This window comes from Portunus trituberculatus, chromosome 10 (assembly GCF_017591435.1).
Source record: "Portunus trituberculatus isolate SZX2019 chromosome 10, ASM1759143v1, whole genome shotgun sequence".
Lineage (NCBI taxonomy): Eukaryota > Metazoa > Arthropoda > Malacostraca > Decapoda > Portunidae > Portunus > Portunus trituberculatus.
In genome coordinates this window covers 12,684,453-12,709,517 of record NC_059264.1, presented here as the reverse complement: position 1 = coordinate 12,709,517, position 25,065 = coordinate 12,684,453, and the positions used below count along the sequence as shown (strand labels likewise).

Below are 25,065 nucleotides of genomic sequence, written 5' to 3'. Positions count from 1 at the left end.
TATATATATATATATATATATATATATATATATATATATATATATATATAGATAGAGAGAGAGAGAGAGAGAGAGAGAGAGAGAGAGAGAGAGAGAGAGAGAGCAAAGACAAGTTGGAGTCGAAGTTGTTGTGCCCAGTTCCCTTGCACAAGGCATTAATTAAACTTCACAAGTTCTGCCAAGCATGTTCTTCTTCACAGATTGTTACCTATCTCTCGGTGATGACATCAGAGTACACGAAGCGTGTGTGTGAGGAAGACACATAGGTCTAGCGTAACACTGGTGTCAGGAGTGGGATATCTTCATCATCACAGAGAATTGTGGTCAGACTACCAAGGACGAAGACATTTTACAAAACTTTTGGAAGAAATGAGAAAACAAGCGAGAATGCATGAAAAACTAATGGAAATAATAAGAATAAGACAGCAAGAAACAAAGGAAGAAGCAGAACAGGCAAGAATGAATGAAGAACGGACAAGAACAAAAGAACAGACAACGTTTGAACAGTTGAATGTCGTGCAAGAGACAGCTCACCAAGCTCACCATGAGGTAAAGGAGATGGATGACAAGGTGAGTACTATAATTGACAGGGTGTGGACCTTTAATTGAAAACTGTATGATTTAAAACAAGCAGCCAGTGCCAGTTGTGCCTCAATCGAGTGTGCCAATTTAAGCCCATTGGGAATAATTTGAGTCCAAGTGCACCAGAGTTTAGCCAGTGTCATGATGGATGTAAGGGTATCAGTTATGAAGAAGCCAATACACAATACAAGATTAACCCATGTCGGAAGAATACTAGATTAGGCTTCGTCGGACGTCCACCTGCAACAGCCAGGGAGCAAACCGGGGCAAGTTTTGTGTGCCTCTTTCCCCTCGGTGACGCAAGGCCCGCAACTCTCGTCAAGAATTAGTCTTCCCGAGAGTTTTCTAGATTCTTCCCTTCATAACAATATTTTCTGTACGTGTTCTATAACAAAAAAAAAAAAAATACAGTAATGATGGATTCTTCTTGCCATAGGGACGGTGTATAAATTTTTCTTTATTTCATTTTTACAGAGAGAGAGAGAGAGAGAGAGAGAGAGAGAGAGAGAGAGAGAATGATCTAATCGATAGAAACAGTAATAAAAAAAAAAAACATGATAGTGAAAATAAATGAAAATGTAGGTAGGTAAAAAATAAGGTGGAAACAAGAATATTCTCGATACAAATAGAAACAAGAAAAAAAAAACAAGTAAAATTCAAATAAATAAATAAAAGAGATCAAATGAAATATATTAAAGAAAGGAAAAACAAAGAAAAAAAACCCTTAAGAAAATAGATGTATTATAAGGGCCCTGTTATAAGTGAGGACATGCGGAGCGAACAGCAGCACACTAGTCTCAGGTCTGGTTTCGTCTGGTACAGCAGTAGTAGTCTGGCGTGAGTGGCGCTGCAGGAGCTCCACCTTGCAGTATTTTGGCACCGATTCCAGGCTTCCAGAGTGGTCCAGGTCACAGGCAGTAGAGGGGTTAGGTCGTGAGGGCGTGGCAGTGGTCGTGACACAAGGAGCAGCAAGTGTTTGTGTTGTGAGTACACGAGGAGGGTTTGTTATTGTATTATCAGGGTCTGCCTTCCACACTTTGCAGACCATGTGTCAGGATTGCAACACGCACTGACTGACACTTCTGCATTTTGATACACTGCAATACACTAGAAGGGTTTCATATTGTATTATTCTCTCTCTTTTTCTTTTTTTTTGACACTGCAGACCATGTGTCAGGATTGTAACACGCACTGGCTGACACCTCTGCATTTTGATACACTGCAATACACGAGTAGGGTTTCATATTGCATTTCTTTAATTTTTTTTTTGACACTTTGCAGACCATGTGTCAGGATTGCAACACACACTGGCTGGCACTTCTGCATTTTTATACACTGCCATACACGAGGAGGGTTTCATATTGTATTATTATTTTATTTTATTTATTTTTTTTTGACACTTTGCAGACCATGTGTCAGGTGGTAGTGCCGTGTCAAGATTGCAACACGCACTGGCTGCCACTTCTGCATTTTGATGCACTGCCATACACGAGGAGGGTTTCATATTGTGTTCTTTTTTTTTTTTTTTTTTTTTTTTTTTTTTTGACACTGCAGACCATGTGTCAGAATTGCAACACACACTGGTGGGCGCTTCTGCATTTTGATACACCACAATACATGAGGAAGGTTTTATATTGTATTATATTCTCTCTCTCCTCATTTATTTATTTATTTATTTTTTTTTTTTTTTTTATTTATTTATTTTTTTTATATACTTTGCAGACCATGTGTCATGACTGCAACACATACTGGCTGGCGCTTCTGCATTTTGATACACTGCCATACACGAGGAGGGTTTCATATTGCATTATTATGATTTGTTGAATGAATTTTTTGCCAAGTGGAATTTTTGGGTGATATTCTTTTGGGTAAATTTGCAGTTTCAACCAATATATCCTATCTTATATTTCTTTTTCCCTATGTCTAACAAGCCTGGGGATCTCCTGGGAAACCTAACCTAACCTAACCTACCCTTATTATTAATTTCCGATAGGGTAAAATAGGGTTTGAAATGCTCATAGAAGTGTGATCTAGACTGTGAGAATGTGTATAGTGATGTGTAGTGTATTGGTTGAAACTGTAATAATTCCTTCGTTTTGAGTGTTTGTAGTTGTCTGGAGTTATCTTGTTTTCCTAGCATCCATACTAGCCATCCATTGCCTTTTGGTTCCTTTTTTCTTCTTTTGCTGTTTTGGATGGAGGATGTAGAGGATATTGGTGAAAGACTACCCTCATCATGGTAAGATCGTGGTTGACACTTTGCGCACTATGTGTCAGGATTGCAGCACACACTGGGTGGCACTTCCACATTTTGATACACTGGCATACACTCTGGCACATTTAACCACTTCAGTAGCAGGACATGTTTTCATATTCATTCTGCTTACTATTTGATTATTTTATACAACTTCAGAATCTTGTGTGGTGATTGGAATAGTGAAGACTTGGGCCATTAATCTTCTGACCTCTAGCTAATGTCAATAAAATCGTCTAATCCTTCACTAAAATCAAAGTAAAAATGTGTCCCAGTACTGAAGGGGTTAAATGATATGCTGTCATACTCAAATTGCTTCTGATAACTGCAGTTGGTAAATGTTTATAAGAGGTCCTTCTTTTGCCAAATATAACCATTTGTCTCTATATTTTATAAGAAATGCAAAATCTAGTCTATTTTTGTATCCCTGACCAGCTAAACCAAAACAATCTCAGCTAACCTAACACCAAACAATCTAACCAAACCTCAGTAAATCAAACCTAACAAATGTAATCTAACTGTTTTTTGCATGATGTCTTGATTTTCTAAAGCACCATATGAGTCAAAAATAGTTAAGCGCATCTAAAAAGACTCCATAGGCATGAAATACAGTGAATGTACTGCCACAACATATATTCATGTCTTGCAGTAATGAGAAGGACCGATAGTAAACATTAACTTCTCAGTTGTGTGTGGTGTATAGTAATCAAATATGTATAGGCTGCCTTATCTCATATGACTGGCACAGCTTGCTGCTCCTGCTGGGATGAGAGGATGGGCATGGCTGCTGACTTCTTGCTGATTGGCTAACAGAATCTGAGAGAAGTGAAAGTAACAGTAAATTTTCATTCTTACACCGTAGCTACTCTTGTAACAATCCAAGCCTAGTGAGACGCTTCTGAACCAATTTTTAACACCACTAGGAGTCACGTTTAAACTGTGTGGTATTAGTTCCACAGAGCAACCTAGATGGCAAGTCGGTTGCTACACTCAAGGAGCAGAGTGAACCAAGGGAGGTCGGCCATATTGGCCTTGACCTGCCAGGTAGCAACATATCCTTTGTGGTCATCTACCAACCCTGTGGAAGCCCTCTTAACAGAGGGTTCCACAGGGCTTGGAAAGTGTTCTTTCATTAAGTACTTGAAGTACTTGTTCATGTTGCAGATTACTGCCTTAGATTGGCTGTGAGGATGGCCATATGGCAAATTTGCAACAGGGCAATACTCTGTAGCAAGACTGCATAAGGTGTGAGCCTGCAAGATATTGGCAATCATCAGGGTTTCCCTGCTAAGATGTCAGATTTAGGATGAGGGAACACTTTTCTATAGAGAACACACCTTAATTATTACCTCAAAAGCAATGTGGAACAAAGAAGAATTTTGGAAACACACCCATTTGTATAGAAACAGAGGGAGGGAAAGAGTGTCAGGGACAGATTCCACACTAAACGTGTGAGAATGGAAGCTGGCCTCAGCATGGTCCTCAGAAGCAGGTGCATGAGAAGGAAAAAGAATGAATTGATAGGGACATCCTGCTGACATCAGTTGTTTGTGAAGAAGAAAAAAAAAGAATATAATTACAATTCATACCCCAACTTAGTATTATTTTTTAAATTTGTACTTAACTAGTGTGTGTTCATTTCATTCTTGATGCTGTAACACCAGTGACTGTTATTTTGTTTATTTTTGACACTTTCTAAACCAGTTAGCATTATTTTTTATATTTTTGACACTAAACAAGAGAAAGAGGGCATTATGGTGGTGGTGGGAGGATGACTTTCTCCATCCTGTTTGTTCCCTTCTCCACTTTGGGGGGTAAGGGGGGCATACACAAACTGCTGTTTTACCATTATTTGTCTATTCTCTTAGGAAGACTGTTGAAATGGTAGAGAAGTAAAGTCCTGTTGATCCCATTTCTTCTTACCACTACAGTCCATGCACTTGTTCAATCCATGCAGTGTTTTATAGGCTATCTGTTAGTACTGCATTTCACTGCTCTACTGATCTTGCTAACTGCATGCCTCCCCTCCTCATGCATTCTCACTGCACAAGGCTTTCCTCTTCCTCTCACCCCTATTCTGTCCAACTCTCTAATACAAGAGTTAACCAGTACTGTCAATCATTCATTCCTTTCTCTAGTAAACTCTGGAACTCCCTGCCTGCTTCTGTATTTCCATCTTCCTACAACTTGACTTCTTTTAATAGGGAGGCTTCAAGACATTTGTCTATGAATTTTGGATAACTCATATGTTCTTTAATGGAATTGGCAACACAGTAAGCCTTTTTTTTTCAATTTTTGTTGCCCTGGGGCAATTTCCTCTCCTGGATAAAAAAAAAAAATGATTCCCATGATTGGAGATTATGTGATGGTGTTAGGTATGGTGTAGAAATTTCCTTCATCATCATGTTATGCAGTGTTGACAGCTGTTGTTGTACTGTCTGAGGTCTTTTTTCATCATCCACCTCAACTTAGATCTCTTTGTTCAGAAGTTCATAGTACTGTTTCTTATTCTCACTTCAACATTATCCAACATTATATTACACCTCTGTCATTGTAGCCTTAGTAATCATTCAATTGTCAGTTTACACCTCTTCTTTTCACATGACAAATTCACAGCAATATCTCTTCTATTCCCACATATATCTAATCTGTATTGAATTCCTCACTGTCATTGTTCTACCAGTAATAATCCATCTATCAACTAACACCTCTTTATTTCACATAACAAATCCATAGCAACGTACCTTCTATTCTAACTTCAACATTTACCTAGTGCTTGATTCTCCTTTGCCATTCCAGCACCAAGAGACAGCCCAACAGGAGTGAGGCTTGATGGAGGAGCTGCAGCCACTGTACGTCAGCCTCGCCTCAGAGGTTGACGACCCACAAGTGACTGTCATCTCCAGCCAGTGCATGAATTGTCACGAGATGGTGAGAAGGATGAAAAGAAGTGTGAGAGAAGATTTGTGGGTGGAGAGAAATTGAAGAGAGTTAAAGAAAGGTAGAATGGAAGAGAGGGGTGAAAGAATTATGAGACAGAAAGTTGTGGATGGAGAGAAAATGATGTGTAGGCAGTTGTTAAGTGTTGAAGCAAGGGATAATGGGAGAGAAGGTTAAAAGAAATGTGAGTGGAGTTGTGGTTGGAGAGAATATGGTTTGAAGGCAGTTGTCAAGAGCTGAAGCAAGGGATAATGAAGTAAGGCAGGATGTTTTGGTCTACAGGAAAGGAGAATGGACTGTGAAGTGAGAAAATGTTGGAGTGTGGAAGGCTGTCACTGAGCAAAAAGAGGTAGAAAGTAGTGGACAGGAAGAAAATGAAGTGTAGGAGGCTGTAATGAGTGGGTGAAGAGGTAATGAAATGTAGGAACCTGTCTGGAAAAAAAGGAAGGCAGTGGAGTATAAAGAGAGGAAGTTATGTGTGGCTGACAGAAGGAAGGAATAACTGACAAAAAGAGTAGTAGAAGAAAAGAGGGGAAAATAAAATGAGTTAGGAATCAAGAGAAAGCAAAATAGAGTGTGGAGAAAGTGTAATGGATAATGAGAAAGAAATATAGTGAGAGAGACTGTCATTTGCTAGGAGACATGGAACAATGAGAAAGAAATGACTGGAGAGAAGAAAATAGTGTTAGAGGTTATGAGGCGCTGAAGAAAGTAGGAACAGAGCATGAAAAGAGGAAATGCTGACTTTAGAGTAGAAAATAATGAAGGTTGTCAATAGGTAAGGGAAAATGTAAGAATTGTGGGAGAATAACTGTAGATATAGAAAGACAACAAAAATGGATTGAGAGAGACTGGGACGGAATAAGAGGAGAAACAGAGAGATAATCAGGAACACTAATGGACCAAGTGATTGATGCAAAGGCTAAAATTAGACTAGATAGGACACAAATCATTGAAAAAACAAAGATAAGACATAAAGTAAACTGCCTGAAAATGAGAAGAGAGAGAAATGAGCATAAGAGAGAAAGCGCGGAGTGAAAAATAAGGAAAAACCAACAATAATTGAAAGGATCAAAGATAGACATGGTATTAGGGGATTTTCAACAGTGCCTTCATAATTGTAGTGATAGTTTGACAAAGAGTCTGTGTCATTAATAAGAAAACTTGTATAGGAACCAAACTAATCATATCTGTGGCTTTGAAAAATAGTCATTATGTAAATATGGTATTACAGAATGCAGTCTCATATGGAAAATAGTCATTATGTAAATATGCTATTACAGAATGCAGTCTCATATGGAAAATAGTCATTATGTAAATATGCTATTACAGAATGCAGTCTCATAGTCTCTTGTCTCTTGTCTCCTCAAATTCTATATTCTTGTTTCCTAAATTCTTTTTCACATCATCTGGCTTTCTTTTTGGTGTTCCCGGTGGCTTTCCTTCCAGATACTTGAAGGGATATTTGTCTTCCATCATTTTATGTGTCTGTACCATCTCGTTTCTGCCTATAAATTCTTTCACTGGCTTTGTTTTCATTTCCTGTCACATCTTTGCATTTCCTATTGTGTCTCTTCTGGTTACTCCCTTGGTAATTCTCAGGACTTCAGTTTCTATAGCGCTGATCTTAGGTTTGAATTTCTTTGTCATAACCCTCGTCTTAGATACATGCAAAAAACTGGTTTGAGTATTGTGTTCTATATGGATGTCTTGCATTGAAATTGTATGTTCTTGTCTTAACAGTGGGTAAAGTGAATTCAGATTTGTATTGAGTTTTTGTATCATTTTGTATCACTTCTTTTATTGATCGTCCGTGAGTGTTGTGTTGCATAGTAAAGACTTGTCTATCTAAACTAGTCTATCAAGTTTCTGTTCACTGATGTAGATGTATTCTTAACACTGCCAGGTTACATTCATTAGTGTTTGTTTTTCTGGCATTTCTGTGTAACCTAAATAGAAGCACCGAGAGAGAACATTGACCAGTGCCTTTGTGTCACCAGGGCACGACACGTCTACTCATGACTCGCATCCCACACCTGAAAGAAGTTATCCTGACGTCCTTTGAGTGTGAGCACTGTGGGGAGAGGAACACCGGCTGCCAGATGGGGCGGTGGCAGGAAAAGGGAGTGCGTTATCAGCTGCAGGTGAGGGACGAGAGGGATCTGAGTCGCCAGGTGGTGAAGTCTGGTGAGGCCACTGTGTGTATACCTGAGGTAGAGCTGGAGATTCCCCCCAACAAGGAGAAGGGAGGTGAGTGCTGTGCTGCATTTTCATTTTTATATTTTTTCATTTATTTATTTATTTATTTATTTTTTTTAGTATACATCATGTTAAATTGATATTGTATTTACTGTATTTGATGGCATATAATATTAATAGTTTTCATGAAGAGTGCTAAAATAATCAGCATACATCTTTTATGTGAATGTGAGACCTCTTGTAAGTTTAATTTAGAAGTTTCCTTCACCTGTACACCTGAAGATGCTATATCATGTTTTGCATTGATAATATGATGTAAGGGAATGTTGAAAATGAAAACACAGCCCTGTTCAGTGATGTGTTGTGTGTTGTTGATGTCTTTGAGCCGGACCACTGCATTCTTTACCACACCTCTGTGACTACACCACCAACTTGCTTTTATGACTGGAATCATATTTTTTTTTTTTTTTTTTTTTTTTTTTTATACTATGTGGGCTTTTCATGGGAATTTATGGGCTAAAGGGGATACTTTTTGGGTACCCCTATCTTAAAGCCCACCTGCTAGGAAACCGTTGCCCTGAGTGAGGAAGCCCAACCTACACTCGGACTGTGGACAGGATTCGAACCCGTGCGCTTGGAGACCCCTTGGATCCCAAAGCACGCATGGTTCCACTGGATATTTCTTACTTTTTCAGCTTTACCACTGGTTTACTTAAACATTACATGATGAAATACATAATAAAAAAAGTTAATATGTCCAGCTGAAATAGATGTGCATCTTATAATGCCTTCAAATGTGAAATGTACTTTAGTATCAAGCAATGTTCAAAATATTTTACACAAGCCTATCAATATACTGTATGATATGCCAATAACAGTAGGATTTTTTCTTTTCATGGGAGCCAATTAATAATTTTTCTCTTTATTGGTAACTAAAAAAATTTGCTTGGTGTACATACTGTTTGGTAGAAGTTCAAAGACCTACATAGAATGGATTAAGTATGTATGCTGAAGTACCACTGTATATTGTTTCCATTTTTTATTTATTTAACTATTTACTTTTTATATAAGGGGAAATCCGGCCAAGGGCAACAAAAATAACAAAACAAATATGCCCACTTAGATGCCAGTTACTGAGCAGGTCCAAAAGAATTAGCTAAATGAATGAGATAAATGACTTGAAACCTCCCTTTTAGATGAGTTCAAGTCATAAGAAGATGAAAATACTGAAGCAGGCAGGGAGTTCCAGAGTTACCAGAGAAAGGTATGAATGAGTGAGAATACTGGTTAACTCTTACATTAGGGAGGTGGACAGAATAGGGTTGAGAGAAAGAGTCTTGTGAAGTGAGACCACAAGAGGAAGAAAACGATGCAGTTAGCATCATCAGATGAGCAATTGGCATGAAAATAGCAATAGAAGATAACAAGCAATGCAACATTGTGGTGATGAAAAAAAAAAGCTAAAGACAGTCATTCAGGGGGAGAGGAGATGATGAGATGAAAAGCTTTTGATTCCAGCCTATCTAATAAAAAAATGCAGAATAGAATCCCACTTACACACACACACACACACACACACACACACACACACACACACACACACACACACACACACACACACACACACACACACACACACACACACACTTTTAAAGCAATAAATCAATTTTAAAAAGTAAAGAATTGAGGGATGGTGGTTCAAAAGTGACTTATTCCTAGAGAAGCTCTGTACAACAGTAATATTGTAAGTGTAGCCAGTATTAGCAATAATGGTAACAGCAACAACAACAACAACAACAACGACAACACTAATAGTACAGTGAGAATAAGTGGAAATGTTGTGTTGAGCCAGTGCTGTATTGTCCCAGAGGTGACCACGGTGGAGGGCATCCTGCGGCGCACCATGGAGGGACTCAACCAGGACCAGTCAGCGCGCCGCCTGGAGGACCCCGACACAGCACTCAGGATAGAAAACTTCATTGATGAGATAGAGAGACTCCTCACACCTGGCCAGCACTTCACCATCATTGTGAGTGTGGCCTTGTTTGTCTGCCTGATGAAAAGTTGGGCTCTCTTTATGTCTCTGTCTCTCTGCTATCCTTTTCTTGTATTGGTCATATCACCTCATGAGGACTTCAGTGTCTGTTGTGGCTTGTGTATATACGTATCTCTTTCTCATTTATGGAGGCAGTGGTGTAGTGGATAAGGTGGTGAGCTGACATCCATGCATAGGTTTGAATCCCGCCACATGCTGCCTTGAAACTTTGTCATTTGTCGAGTGGTTTAAAGTTACCTGCATGTTACTACTATGATAACCAGGTTCTAGGTGGAGGTGTAATTGCCTTACACCAAAGATGCACTTGGGTGGTGATATGGGCCTTAATATGGGTACCACTATAAATTAAATTGCCTGTGCTGCGAATGGGTGGAAGCTGGACGGCACTTCCCATACTCTTCAAGTATACCTGCAGGTGCTATAGGCCATAACATTAAAAAATATATAATATATATATATATATATATATATATATATATATATATATATATATATATATATATATATATATATATATATATATATATATATATATATATATATATATATATATATATATATATATATATATATATATATCATTGCCTTGTTTGTATGCTGTTTGTTTACTGACAATTTAACCAGTCCTGACCAGTCACAGTTAAGTTCTGCCCTCTCTGATCTGAGTGAAATTGACTTACATTGCACAGATTTCCAGTCTGGTATTGGTTGAGCTGTAGAATATCAGCTGTGATTTATCAAAAAAACCTGGGTTGACTGTTGTATCTTCTCCATCATTGGCGTTGAGCTGATTTCTTTCACATTCTAAATGTGGGTTGCTTATATGTCATGTATGTAATGTGTGTAGTGCTGACATGGCAGCTGTGCACACCTCAGGTATGGGAGACAAGACAGCAAACTGGTACTTGCCTGACCAGACCTCATTCATTGTATCTCTTGGGATGAGTAAAGAATCTATGCTCTATTTCCACAAAGAAAGGATCAGTTAAAGCAAGAGTTTTCTTTGTTATTTGTCAATTACTGACTATATGTGTTGACTGCCTGGACAAAGTAGAACAGCCTTGGGAGACGTGATCTGACTAGCCGTGACTGCTTAGAAGTGGGTTAGGCTGAAATGTGGCATTTTGGTCACAATGGGATGTGACTTGTCAGAGTGCCACTGCTATTTGATACATCCTTCCTTGATCACCAGCCACTGAGGATATTTTTTCTCATTCTACTGATTAGAAATTGAAAAATATACAGTTTTTTTTTTTTTTTGTTACTTTCTTTCTTGTAGGTACTTAAAAAGATTGCATACATTTCTTTAGTGCTGTGAAGTGGTGTGGACTGTGGTAAAAGAATTAATCCTGTGGTCTTAAGTAACAGAATACCCCAAAACACCCCAAACACACTCCAACCCCCCAAAACACCCTAAACACACTCCAACCCCCCAAAACACACCAAAACACATGCAAACACTCAAAACATACCCAAAACACACCAGAACACACCCCAAACATCTAACCCTGCCTTGACTTACAGATTGATGACCCCACTGGAAACAGCTTCCTGGAGAACCCTAAAGCCCCGAAGGAGGATCCACAACTGAAAAGAACAGTCTACAAGCGAACCAAGGAGCAAAATGAAATTCTTGGCATCGCTGATGAAGAGGAGGAGGATGTAGAAGAGAGCACAGAGATTAACAGAACACCAGAAGGAGAAGAGGAGGAGAGTGAGTTGTCCTTGACGGAGGAGACCACCAGCGAGGCCAAGGACGACCCAGAAAACCTCAAGGATGACCCAGAGAACATCAAGGACGAGGTGCTGGTGTTCTCAACGCTGTGTGACCGCTGCTCTCGGCCAGCCAGTACCAACATGAAGGTCACGAAGATACCGCACTTCAAGGTGTGTCTGTCTTGTGATCCTACTCCTATGTTTAGTGCTTGTGAGATTAAGACATTGGTGCTGGGAGTGGGAAGATGATAATGCTAATATGAAGGTTACCAATACTGCATTTCACGGTATTTGTTGAGATTTCCTGCTTGTGAGTGGAGTGCTTGGGTGGTGGTGGCAGTGAGAAAATGGTATTGTGGGAAGTGGTTGGAGTGTGTGTGTGTGTGTGTTTTGTTAAAAGGGCAAAATTGTGTAGGAGGACAAGCTATGGTGGTAAAAAGATGAGAATGGAGAGGAAGAATAAATGAATGAGAGAGAAAGAGAGAGAGAGAGAGATAGAGATAGAGATGGACAAAGAGAGAGAGAGAGAGAGAGAGAGAGAGAGAGAGAGAGAGAGAGAGAGATGGACAAAAAGAAGGAAGATAATGTAAAAAAGAAAAAAATAAGTGAAAGAAATGGCTGAATGACTGGCTGAAAAACAATGCCCTCCAACAATCTGACCCAGAACACCTAGACTCTCTGACAGCCTGATCACACACCCTCCCACACACCCACAGGAGGTGATCATCATGGCCACAAGCTGCGAGGGGTGTGGGAACCGCAGCAACGAGGTGAAGAGTGGTGGCGGCGTGGAGAAGCTTGGCCGCCGCATCACTTTAAAGGTCAAAGAATCGTATGACCTGGCCAGGGACGTGCTGAAGAGTGAGACCTGTGAGCTTAGTATCCCTGAGCTGGACCTGGTGGTGGGGGGCGGACTCATTGGTGGGAAGTAAGTGTTTGTTTATCTGTCGTTTTGTTCAGTTGTCTTTTGTCTTTCTCTTTTTTATACTAGAGTTGTGTTTTGAAATTTATTAACTACTATTCAGTGCTTATTGGCAGGAAGTAAGTGTTTGTTTGTCTGTCATTTTGTTTAGTTGTCGTTCGTCTTTCTCTTTTTTTATAGACTAGATTTGTTTTGAGTTTTGTTTACCATTTTCTTCTATGCAGTCCTCATTGGCAGGAAGTAAGGGTCTGTTTCTCTGTCATTTTGTTCAGTCATCTTTTTTCTCCTCTGTTGGTATTCTGCATTTTTATATAGAGTTGCTTTTTGAAATGTTTATTGTGTTTTCTATTATTCAATCCTCATGAGTGGGATGTGTTTGTTTATCTGTCATTTTATTTACTATGTTCTGTATCGTAATTTGTGTCTACTCTATTCTGCAGTTGCTTCCATGTTCATATAGGGTTGCTGCTCCTCGTTAGTCTCCTCCATAAGGCTCTGTCTTCACCTCTCCACTTGACCTTTTCTTCCTCGGATCCTTTCTTTTGCAATCCTTTCATCATTTCTTCAGCCTGCCTTATCATTGTCTTCCTTCCACTTCCATATCTAGTATACACTCCCATTGAGTTTTGCAATCCTAAAGTCTTATAATTCTGAGTTTCATGTTGCTTTGACAAGTATTATTTTTGTCTACCTACCAATGGCATCACATGTACTGCCTCAAGACTTCAAGGAGATCTTTCAATCTTCCATATCTGCACCACTGACACTGTCATGCCCACTGACAAAGTGCAAACAATATGAATAGCCTGTGGCATGGTGATTTTGCTAGGGTGCTAGCACATGTGGGGTAGCATTTCTCTGAAAGGGACAATAGAAAACACAGTATAACAGTTCTAAGTGTAATAGACTGCATAACAGAGCATGACCATGGGCCAACAATGGATCCCCTCAAAGACATGATAAGTGTCTCAAATAAAATACATAATGATTTTTTTAATGATAATGATGTAACATTTACAATCACAATAATAGTAGTAATAAGAAGAAAATTTATAGTATACACATACAGTAATATTGCATGATCATTGCTTCATATATCTTTAGTTACATAAATATTTGATATTGGTCTTTTAACCTTTCCACTTTATCCATAAGGGTCTGTTGTCTCTCCTCAGGTCAATCAAACCCCTTGGGTTGGCATTTTGATATTGGTCTTTTAACCTCTCCACTTTATCCATAAGGGTCTGTTGTCTCTCCTCAGGTCAATGAAACCCCTTGGGTTGGCATCTCTTAAGCAGTCTTGCCTTGTGTGTTCAATTCAAGATCATGTCCATCATTCCTTCTTTCATTGTGCCCATCCTGATTTTTCTTGTCTATATCTTTACTTAGACACTTCTATACCACTTCCAATATTATTTTTGCTGTCCATCCTCTTCATTACAGCTTTCACTATAACTTTGGTAACATTCTTCTTTGGTAAAGGAACAAATAATCATTCTGTAGTGAATGTACCTGACTTGTGCTAATATAAATAGATGTGAGTTAACCACTATTACACAGTACTGGTAAACAACTCTTATCTTACACAAGTCTCCTTCAATGCACACACAAGGTACAGTAAAAGCAAGAGATCTATTACTACCATCATCTTACTTCTTACTACTATAACTGATAAACAATTATTGAAAGAGTCTCCATCAATACAACACACATGAACTTAACTAGACAACATAAACCAGCATTTCTTGTATGTTTTCACTGAGTGTTGCACGACAGATTCACCACACTGGAGGGCTTGCTGAAGGACATCAAGGAAGACCTGGAAAGCAACCCCTTCTTGACTGGGGACTCCTCCAGTAAGGAAAACCAGGATGTTGTTGAGAATCTCGTCTATGACCTGCATGATGTAAGCATACATTAGTTTTGTTTTATAACTTTCTCATGGTATAATAAGTATAAGAGGATGTGTGTGTTGTAGCTCTTCCCCAGTAAGGGTGGCATCACACAAGAGCTTTTACCGGCATCTCCCATCATCTAGTGCCATCTTATCTCCTGAATGCTGGACCTCGCTTCTGATCTAACTCTTCTGACATTTTTGTAAACGTTGCAATTTGTCACACTCACACTCACACAGGTGCGAGATATTTTGAATGAGAAATGAATAACCAATTATGTATTTATATACTAATTTAAAAGGGAAGGAATCACATGTTATAACAAGCTCATTTCCTTGGTAGTCTATGGAACATGCTCTCTTCTCTGTGTTTAAGCCATTGTCTTGCCCGGACACATTTTCTGTGCCCAATTCTTTTAATAATCAATAAATGAAGAGCAATAATAGCTAGTCGTCTCCTCTGGTCGTCTGTCGTCCAGGATCATGTTTGCTTTGGTTTGATGAGAAGACACCTGAGGCACAACGCGTAACTCGTGTGATGGTGCCAGCATTTATGAGCATGTCTTGCCAAAAAATACTCCTGTGTGACGCTGCCTTAAGAGTGGATTGTAATCCTCTCAAGGTATGAATGTAGGTATGGGATCTTCTGTGGGTATAATTGTAGGCTTGTGTGTGTAGTAGGAATATAGGAATATGTGCTTTGATCTCAAAACTGCCCTCCTATGGCTTCTATCCTTCTCTCCACAACTTAAGATAAAGTTTCTTTTCCAACTGTTCTATTGTTGCTGTGGTAGATGACCACTGTTCTAAATCTATTAAGAGTTGTGTTCCTCAGGGTTCTGTCCTGTTACCCACTCTCTTCCTATTATACATTAATGATCTTAACCAAACTTCTAGCCCTATCCACTCCTACACTGATGATACCACCCTTTTCACATCTTTTAAATAAGTCAACAGATCATGCAGGGATGCCAGAGAACACCTGACTTCTGATCTTTCTAGGATTTCTGATTGTGGCAGAGAAAACTTAGTAGTGAGTGTTCAAAAACTCAATTCCTCCATCTATCAACTCGACACAACCTTCTGGACAAATATCCCCTCTTCTTCAATGACACTCAACTCTCTCCATCTTCTACACTGAATATCTATTATTACTCATAATATAAACTGAAAACTTAACATCTCATCTCTTGCTAAAACAGCTTCTATGGAATTAGGCATTCTGAGGTGTCTCCACCAGTTTTTCTTATCTGATTATGTATGGAGTACTCTTTGCATGTTTGGGAGGGTTCCACTCACACAGATCTATTAGATAGGGTGGAATCAAAAGTTTTTTGTCTCATCAACTCCCCTTCTGTGACTGACTGTCTTCAGCCTTTTTTCACTGGTGGAATGTTGCATCTTGCTATCTTCTACTGCTATTTTCACACTAACTGCTCTTGTGATCTCTCTAACTGCATGCCTCTCCTCCTGTGGCTTCACTGCACTTCTGCCTCTCACCCCTATTCTGTTTAACTCTCCAATGCTAAAGTTAACCAGTACTCTCAATCATTCATACCTTTCTCAGGTAAACTCTGGAACTCCCTACCTGCTTCTGTGTTTCCATCTTCCTACACCTTGACTACTTTTAAGAGGGAGGTTTGAAGACATTTGTTCCTGACTTTTGGATAACTTATTTCTCTAAGGGAACTGGCAATCCAGTTTTTTTTTTTTTTTTTTTTTCTTTTTGAGGGAAACTGACTAAGAACAAAAACACCAAGAGCAGATTTTTTTCATGTATGATGGGAGGACTTACCAAGGGCAACAAAAAGATAAAGAAAAAGGCTCACATAGTCGCCAGTCTCCTTACAGAACTGATAGTTTGCCAAAGGACAGGGACAAATGTCTTGAAACCTCTCTCTTGAATGAAGTCAAGTCACAGGAAGTTGGAAATACAGAAGTAGGCATGCAGTTCCAGAGTTTACCAGAGAAAGGTATGAATGACAGAGTACTGGTTAATTCTTGTACTAGAGAGTTGGATGGTAAAGGGGTGAGAGGAAGAGGAAAGCCTTGTGCATGGAGGCCGCAGGAGGAGGGGAGGCATGCAGTTAGCAAGATCAGAAAAGCAGTTAGCAAGAAAATAGTGGTAGAAGATTGCAAGAGATGCAATGTTTTGATGGTGAGAAAGAGGCTGAAGACAGTCAGTCAAAGGAGGGGAGTTGAGACAAATAGCTTTTGATTCAGCCCTATCTAATAAATCTATGCGAGTGGAACACCCCTAGGCATGCAAAGAGTACTCCATACATGGGCAGATGAGATCTTTGTACAAAGTTAGCTGTTGGAGGGTTGAAAAAAACTGGAGATGCCTCAGAGTGACCAACTTCATACAAGCTGTTTTAGCAAGAATAAAGGACAGACTAGTGATATTCAGTGTAGAAGGAGACAGTCAAGTGTCACTGAAGAAGAGGGGATAGTTGTCTGGAAGGTTGTGTCAAGTTGATATATGGAGGAATTAAGTTTTTTGAGGCAATGAACACTAATAAGTTTTCTTTGCCACAACAGAAATCTTAGTCAGGCATTCTGTGGCATCCCTGCATGATCTGTTGACTTCTTAAAGGGTTGGTCATCACTTAAAAGATGTGGAAAGGTGTAGGGTGGTATCAGTGTAGGAGTGGATAGGGCAAGAAGTTTGGTTAATAAGATCATTAGTGAATAATATGAAGAGAGTGGGTAACAGGACAGAACCCTGAGGAACACAACTCTTAATAGATTTAGAATAATGGCCGTCTACCACAGCAACAATGGAACAGTTGAAAAGGAAATTTAAGATAAAGTTGTGGAGAGAAGGATAGAAGCCGTAGGAGGGCAGTTTTGAGATCAAAGCATATATTCCTATATTCCTACACACACAAGCCTACAATTATACCCACAGAAGATTATTATAACCCATACCTACATTCATACCTTGAGAGGATTACAATCCACTCTTAAGGCGGCAGCACACGGGAGTATTTTTTGGCAAGACGATGCTCATATTTAAATGCTGGCACCATCACACGAGTGACGCTCCCGTGCCTCAGGTGTCTTCTCACCAAACCAAAACAAACATGATCCTGGACAATGGACGACCAGAGGAGACGACCAGCTATTATTGCTCTTCATTTATTGATTATTCAAAGAATTGGGCACAGAAAACGTGGGAAGATAGTGGCTTAAACACAAAGAAGAGAGCATGTTCCATAGACTACTGATGACGTGGGCTTGTTATAACACGTGTTTCCTTCACTTTTGAAATAGTATATAAATATATAATTAGTTATTCATTTCTTATTCAAAATATCTCAAGTGTGTGTATGACTGTGACAGATTGCAATGTTTACAGAAAAAAATGCCAGAAGAGTGGTCAGAAGCAAGGAAGGTCCAGCATACATGAGAGAGAGAGAGAGAGAGAGAGAGAGAGAGAGAGAGAGAGACCCACCCACCCCATGTTTTGAGGCTTTGTTTTTAGCTGTTGTGTCTTCAAGTGAGGCAGGATCACAAATATAACAGGTGTGCAGGGCTGTGTGGCTATCTTGTCGTAGAAACACCATGTCAGTATAATACACCTTACTTGAAGTGTGTGACATTTCCATAATTTTTGTCATAAATGTATTCACTGCCACTGTCTTGGGATGAAGCTTACAAACTGCTGACTAGCCTTGTTTGTGCCTTCCCACCCTGCCCAGTCATGTAGCCTATTGGATTGGAATTAATTACAGCCATGCATATGTGTAATGTTTATCAGTAAGTCACCTGTCCATCAGTAGTACACATCTCATTACAGGACACTGCAACACTCCAAAACTTGTAGCAATGATCAATAAATAACCCACATTTTCACCACCCAACATTTCACATCAACACATCATTCCTACAAGTACTGGGGTATTACAGTATATTGTAATGAAAAGGGTAGTAATGAGGAACAGGTGATTTATAGACAAACATTACACAATATTAGCTTGTCTGTCATTAACAAAAAATAAAGGTAATAATAGACCACATTACATCTCACCTGACTGAGTGGGAAGGGGAAAGCTGTGAGGATAGTCAGCGGTTTGTACGTTTCACAATATGCCAGTTGACATTGAATACATTTACATTATATTGCAAAAATGCCACACACATATATTGCAAAAATGCCACACACTTACAGTAAGGTAGAGATGTTGACACAGTGTTTCCATGACATAAGATGACTGCCCTGCACACCCATTGTATCTGTAATCTCTAAACAAACCATGAAAATGAATGTGTATAGGACATGCATTTTACATCTTAGAATAACTTGTATTTTTGCCTCTAGTAGTATTTGCAGAAATTTGTGTTGTATGTACCCTATCGCCCATATTCAGAAATGCCTTCCCCTTTCACAACGCCAATTTTCCAATGCCACAGAGACAACTAGCCAGGTTTTTCATGAGACTCCTTTTCATTAACTACAAATATTGCCAATCTCTCACTAGAAGTGGAAAACACTCTTAAAAACACAAGTATCTTGAACTGGAACCTTTGGAAAGCAGTGATGATGAGAGAGCAAAGGGTTTCAAAATATGAGCCTAGATGTGGAGGGTTATTGGTAAGTATATATGATTTGTGTGGAGAGAGAGAGATGGCAATATTGTATATAATCGTTATCCACAATTGAGCCTTATGCTGTGTGGGTGATTGCTCTACATTACAACCAAGAGAGGTGAGAGGGAATGCTGAGGAGTGTGTAGGTAGATGGTAGTACATTGGGTACTCTCAAGAAACCAGCCTGGTTTATATCTTTTTAACAATCTGTCATTTGCAGAGAATTAAAAGATAATGGTCTATATATAAATGTACATGTATCACACTTCCTCACGAAGCACATGCTTATTAATAAATTCAATAGTGTCGACCGGGGGAAATCGGACCGTCCAACAAACCGGTACAATTCGGACCGCCTCATTCGTATTTACAATAAATTCATAAATTTCTTTTTGAAGTTTTGAGCATTTCACGACAGATGCGGCCAACTATCCTCTTCCAAATAGAGTGTTTTACCTCTACTTTAACATGATTTCATCAGCAATACTTTATTTAGCTTCATTTTCTCACAATTAACACTCACTTTTTGGCTTAATTTACCCCGGTAAGGAAAATGCGGCAGGGGGAAATCGAACCGGTAGTTTTTAGTGCGCAATTGTTCATATTTTGAGAATATGCATAAATATTTTGCCCTGTGCCATCTTTGGCTTATAAAGGGGATTGCTTAGACTCATTATATACCCAATAATGATTATTACGATGATTAGGGTAATTTAGGGAAATTTTTGATGAAGACTATAAGCCTATAAAGGACATAAAAAAGCTAGGAATTGTTTGCTCACACTCTCTCTACAGGCTAGCGAGCAATAGCGAGCTCAATAATGTATAGAAAAAAAATGAATGTGGAAACCAATGAGCAGTATTTTTATACAAAAAAAATCAGCTCCCTGTTGCTCACTAGCCTGCAGAGTGGGAAGGAAAATTAACGTGACCAGTCTTTTGACACCCTGAGCCTATACCCTGTTTTTACTCAGCTGATCCTCTTTCGTCTGCTAGGAGTGCCCATTAGTAATATATATGCATATAATCTGCTTATTATATGCTTATGTATCACTTCACAGGGACCTTATAAAGAAGGATCAGCTGAGAAAAAACAAGGTACAGAATAGCTAAGCACAGTGATGATTTTTTTTTTTCCCCTTCTTTTTAGGATGAAAATAATCAATAACAATGGCTAGAACCCAGACCCAGAAAGATGTGATAGACTCAAAGATGCCATGAGAGCAGTGAACAGGAAATCACACTCAATAAACAAGGCTGCTAAAGTGTACAAAGTCAGTAAAGCAACCCTTTTAAGACACTAGGCACACAATAAGAACACCCTCTGTGAAACTGTAAATGAAGACCCTAGCCTAGAGTGTCTTCTTGTTGGTCATCCTCACAACCTCCCTCAGGAATGTGAAGTGGAGTTAGCTCAGTGCTTAACTATAATGGCTAAATGGGGTTTTGGATTAACTCCAGTACCTTTCACATTCAGAATAAATAATCTTCTTACTGAATAAAATAACTTCAAGTGTTACACCAAAACATTGGCTAAAGTGGCCAAGTAAATGAGTAGGCTATGTAGTCTATGAGTAACAAGAGTTTTCTGTTCTACACTGTTTCTTGCCATTGATTTTCTTAATTTGAATGTGAAAGGCTCAATGTTTATGAAATATACAAAACACTATTTTTTTGAGGAATTATATATATATATATATATATATATATATATATATATATATATATATATATATATATATATATATATATATATATATATATATATATACTATATATATATATATATATATATATATATATATATATATATATATATATATATATATATATATATATATATATATATATATATATATATATATATTTTTTTTTTTTTTTTTTTTAAAGGGTGGTTCAAATTACCCCATGGGTGGTTCAGTTTACCCCAGTGGGGGGTTCACATTACCCCATTTTTTTTATAACTGTGAACCACACTTATTACTTCAAAGCGGAAGAATCTGCTATGAATGATTTCTTTTTTGTTAGTGATTTAAAGGTAATAACTTGCTTATGTTTACATAAAATTTTTGCAAGTTTATATTAATAAATGTGGGAACAGTATCAAAGTTTGTCAAAACCTGGTCCAAATTATCCTGGTCGACACTACAAATTACAAGAGGAATGTATCAAATAAAAAAAGTATCTTAAGAATGACTGTAATACACCTGAGCCTTACCTCTCCTCACTTCCACCTCCAGGTGATCAAGGGCAAGAGAGGTGTTACCTTCATCATGGATGACCCAGCTGGAAATAACTACGTGCAGAACCTGTACGCCCCAGATGACGACCCTCAGTTGACCATTGAGGAGTACGAACGCACATACGAGCAGAACGAAGAGCTTGGCCTCAATGACATGAAGACCGAGAACTACGAGGAGGAGGCCGCTGTGATAGCCCCTCCACAGGCCTCATGATGCCTCCTGCAGGCCTGTGTGGACTGGGAAGTGAGAGAGCAGTGTGAGGAGAGGAGAAAGGTGAATGTGTACTAGCTGTGGGAGGAAGGAATGTCTGTGTGACAGGTGATGTGGGTGTGAAGGTTGTGTGTGTTCTTGGTGAGGGGGTGGATTATTTAGGGAGAGAGAGATACATAATTAATTATATTGGTTATTTGTAGATGTGACTAATACAAAAAGGAAAGTAACAAATGCACACAGGGGTTGGTTTAAGTAAATCAACTGGAATGTCAGACTTAGGTCATCATATTTGTAATGTATACATTAAACACACAATCACTCATAAATGAAGCAACTTTCTTCTTGAGTAAGTGTAAATCTAAAAATTGAAGGATGATCTTATCAAAGGAATGCCTAGGTATTATTGAACGCAGTGTTAACTATTAACATAGTAAGTAATACCCCAAACTTGTATTTTCTTGCCTAGCAGTCAGAATAGTAGTATTAAACTGGCTACATAAAAAAAAACATCATTTATGCTCTCAAGTAATCCTCTTAATATTCTCACTGATGTCAATATTTTTAAGCTATTTTACCTCATTTTATTTATTTTCCCACCTCTACTTTTGTACTATAGCCACAAAGTGATCATGAAGTATAAAATAGAAGTAAAATTTATTATTTGGTATACCCAATAGTTATAAAGACCTCCCGATATCATTTGAAGAAAAGAGTGTTACTTCACTAATATTTGCCAAAATCCATTTTTCCTTTTATAGTCTCTCCTAACCTAGCCAGGCTGTCATCCCTTTAAAATTATGTCTATGCATTGATTGCCACAACTTAAAAATGTATTACTTGCATGGTCATGACTCAATTAAGCAGAATCTAGTATTATCGCATTGATTTTCAATGCCAATTGACTTCATTAAGACGGCCATACACTCAACTGTTACAATCTTGAGATTTTGTCATGGAATATGAAACATTACTAAAAATTCCTAATTAAGAAATGTTGGTATAAAAATAGTTTTATATTGCACTATTACTTAATTTAGTATAGCTTAAAATCAGTGGAATTTTCACTTGTTTTAAAGAAAGATCATACTGCACAAATATCTGGATTTAGTTAGATCTTTATTTGGGAGGATATTTAATTAGCTTAACAATAATTTTTTGTGATATTCTTTTCAAGCAGTCATGTTTTATACTCACATTAAAAAATCTTGACAGAATAGCATGTTACAAGAGTGACTGTACAGAAGCCGTCTTGAAGAAGTCAAGTCCATTAAGAGAAGTGTTCACAAGAAGGAATAACTTTTTGATTTGTCAATGTTACAATGAGACAGTGGTTATTACAATAAAGGCCTGCCACACCACAATTTACAAGACATTAAATGACTATGACTTAGAATTGGAATTGTGTCAACTGTAACAAAAGTCCAGTTTAAAACTCAATGGGATGGAAAAGTTCACAACTCCCCAAGAACTTCAACACCACACACTTGAAGCATTGAACAGGTGTGAATCAAATCAATGTTACTCCTTTTTAAGTTGTCGATATGAAGTGCAGTATGATTTAAAGTTAAATCATGTTGGTGGTTGGGTTGTACTCTTTATAACCTGCCTCCTTCAACAGCTTCCTTGTAACTACAACTTCATAACTCTAACTTGCTTTCTTGTAATTCCTACAAGATTCTCAAATACAACTTACTCTTACTCAACTAAAAAAGAAAAAAAGAAAAAAAACTTGCATGAGCTAGAAATTCTAGGTTACAAGAAAACTGTTTATGTGGCATCCTTGTGAATGTTCCTTAAGATTATAGGCATACAATATCATACAAACCAAACAGGTGTCAAGTAGCATCCATCCTGTGTAGCCCCAGTAACTCCTAATCAAGAGGTGGCTGATGGTTCACTAGGGATTTCATGATGCCACTTGCAAACTTATGTTGAGAAGTAGCTCATTTCTGAAACCATGAAATATGAGTAATGTGTAAGGACCTGCTTATCTGTAAACACATCAAGATGTTTAGATTCTTACTACTAAATAATTCACTCCCTGAAGAACATTGAACTTAGTATTTATGCAGTAACTCCTTGGAGTGACTGTTCCTTGCAGACTGTGATTGGTTGAATGTTAGAGAATTTCACTTGCTAATCAGACCTGATTCAAGATGAAATCCAGAACTGGATGAAAGAGATTCTTCTTGGTTTGCTTTGTGTGGCACATAGTTGGGGCAGTGTTCCTGACACCACTGTCACCCTGAACTAATGATCCCCATGTATGATGTTTGAAAGTAGCTTAACATTAACAGCTGCTTTGATGATCTTTGAAGTGAGGCACATTGCTTGAGTTGTGTAGGTAAGACAAGTATGTGGTGGCGAGGGAAAACAACGCATAGAATAAAATACTACATTTCATTCAGTTTCTTCTCACCACCACATTCAATGTTTGATTTGAGTGTATTCATTAAGCCATCCTCTGCCTGCCTGGTGCTTCCTGTCCAATGTTCATTAAGCTATGGACTCGTTATGCATTCCAGGACCACATTCAAAAATGTTTTGGAAGCTTTTCTTAACTACCTTTAACAGGCTGTATTGAAAGTTATTGGAATTTTCTTGTGTGCTTGATTCTAGAGATTGTTAAATAAGGATTCTGCATTAATAAAAAAACAACAGGTGATAAGGTCAAGTAATTTCTGTGGTCTTTGAAAGCAGCCCTGATAAAAAGCACCAAGCATTTCAGAATACAAGTCTCGGATATGCTTCTAATGCACACGCACACGCGCGTGCGCGCGCGCACACACACACACACACACACACACACACACACACACACACACACACACACACACACCAAATACTTCTGCCAGAATTATGGTATATGTATCTCAGAGTATCATGCTTCAGTAGTCATCTAGCCATTATATCACATCCAGAGAGAATAAAGCATTCATTCATATCTTATGTATATTTGTTGTTTATCTGTTCTATGAAATATATACTGTCATTCATGTATCATGGTCAGTAATAAATTCATGTCTCATACATGTCCATTCATTAAGTAAACACACCCAGTAAAGAATGACACACACCAACAACTGTATATGCCTCTCCTCCTACAACTGATAGCCTATCCTGCTAAACTCTGATATATATATATATATATATATATATATATATATATATATATATATATATATATATATATATATATATATCCATAACATTTAGGCTGCTAGTTAGAAAGTATGACAGCATTTAATTTGGATAATCTTAGACTATTTGCCCAGTAAGACCAAGACTACCAAGTCTGAACTACACAATGACCCATTTCAATATCATGGTTCTTTCAAAAGTCATATACATTATAAACTTACATCACAGTTCATGTTTGCAAAGAAACCATAACAAAACAAAGCACAATCACTCATGCAAGTTAAACCTGAATACGGAACAAGTCAATTTTAA

General features: G+C 38.2%; 1 protein-coding gene across 2 annotated transcripts; it reads left to right on the top strand.

The window, feature by feature from the left end:
• The first annotated feature begins 1,368 nt into the window (after positions 1 to 1,368).
• LOC123501918 (zinc finger protein ZPR1-like) lies at positions 1,369 to 24,642 on the top strand. 2 transcript variants are annotated; one of them, XR_006673732.1, is made up of 9 exons: positions 1,369 to 1,565; positions 5,636 to 5,767; positions 7,777 to 8,026; positions 9,844 to 10,004; positions 11,556 to 11,918; positions 12,464 to 12,675; positions 14,446 to 14,575; positions 21,397 to 21,672; positions 22,825 to 24,642. XR_006673732.1 is itself a non-coding variant. In XM_045251002.1 (8 exons), exons 2-8 carry the CDS (start codon positions 5,669 to 5,671, stop codon positions 21,610 to 21,612), a joined length of 1,431 nt encoding a protein of 476 aa, XP_045106937.1. In that variant the 5' UTR covers positions 1,369 to 1,565; positions 5,636 to 5,668; the 3' UTR covers positions 21,613 to 24,642. The 2 variants fall into 2 exon arrangements, 1 of the variants encoding a protein (XP_045106937.1); XM_045251002.1 differs by having other exon boundaries at positions 21,397 to 24,642.
• Positions 24,643 to 25,065: the final 423 nt, after the last annotated feature.

What these genes read in the sequence shown, in the direction of transcription:
- LOC123501918 (XM_045251002.1), top strand. Translation starts at nt 5,669, where the DNA reads ATGGAGGAGCTGCAGCCACTGTACGTCAGCCTCGCCTCAGAGGTTGAC. An exon ending in GCATGAATTGTCACGAGATG is followed by an intron (nt 5,768 to 7,776) that starts GTGAGAAGGATG and finishes TTGTGTCACCAG; the next exon opens with GGCACGACACGTCTACTCAT. An exon ending in TCGTCTATGACCTGCATGAT is followed by an intron (nt 14,576 to 21,396) that starts GTAAGCATACAT and finishes TTCCACCTCCAG; the next exon opens with GTGATCAAGGGCAAGAGAGG.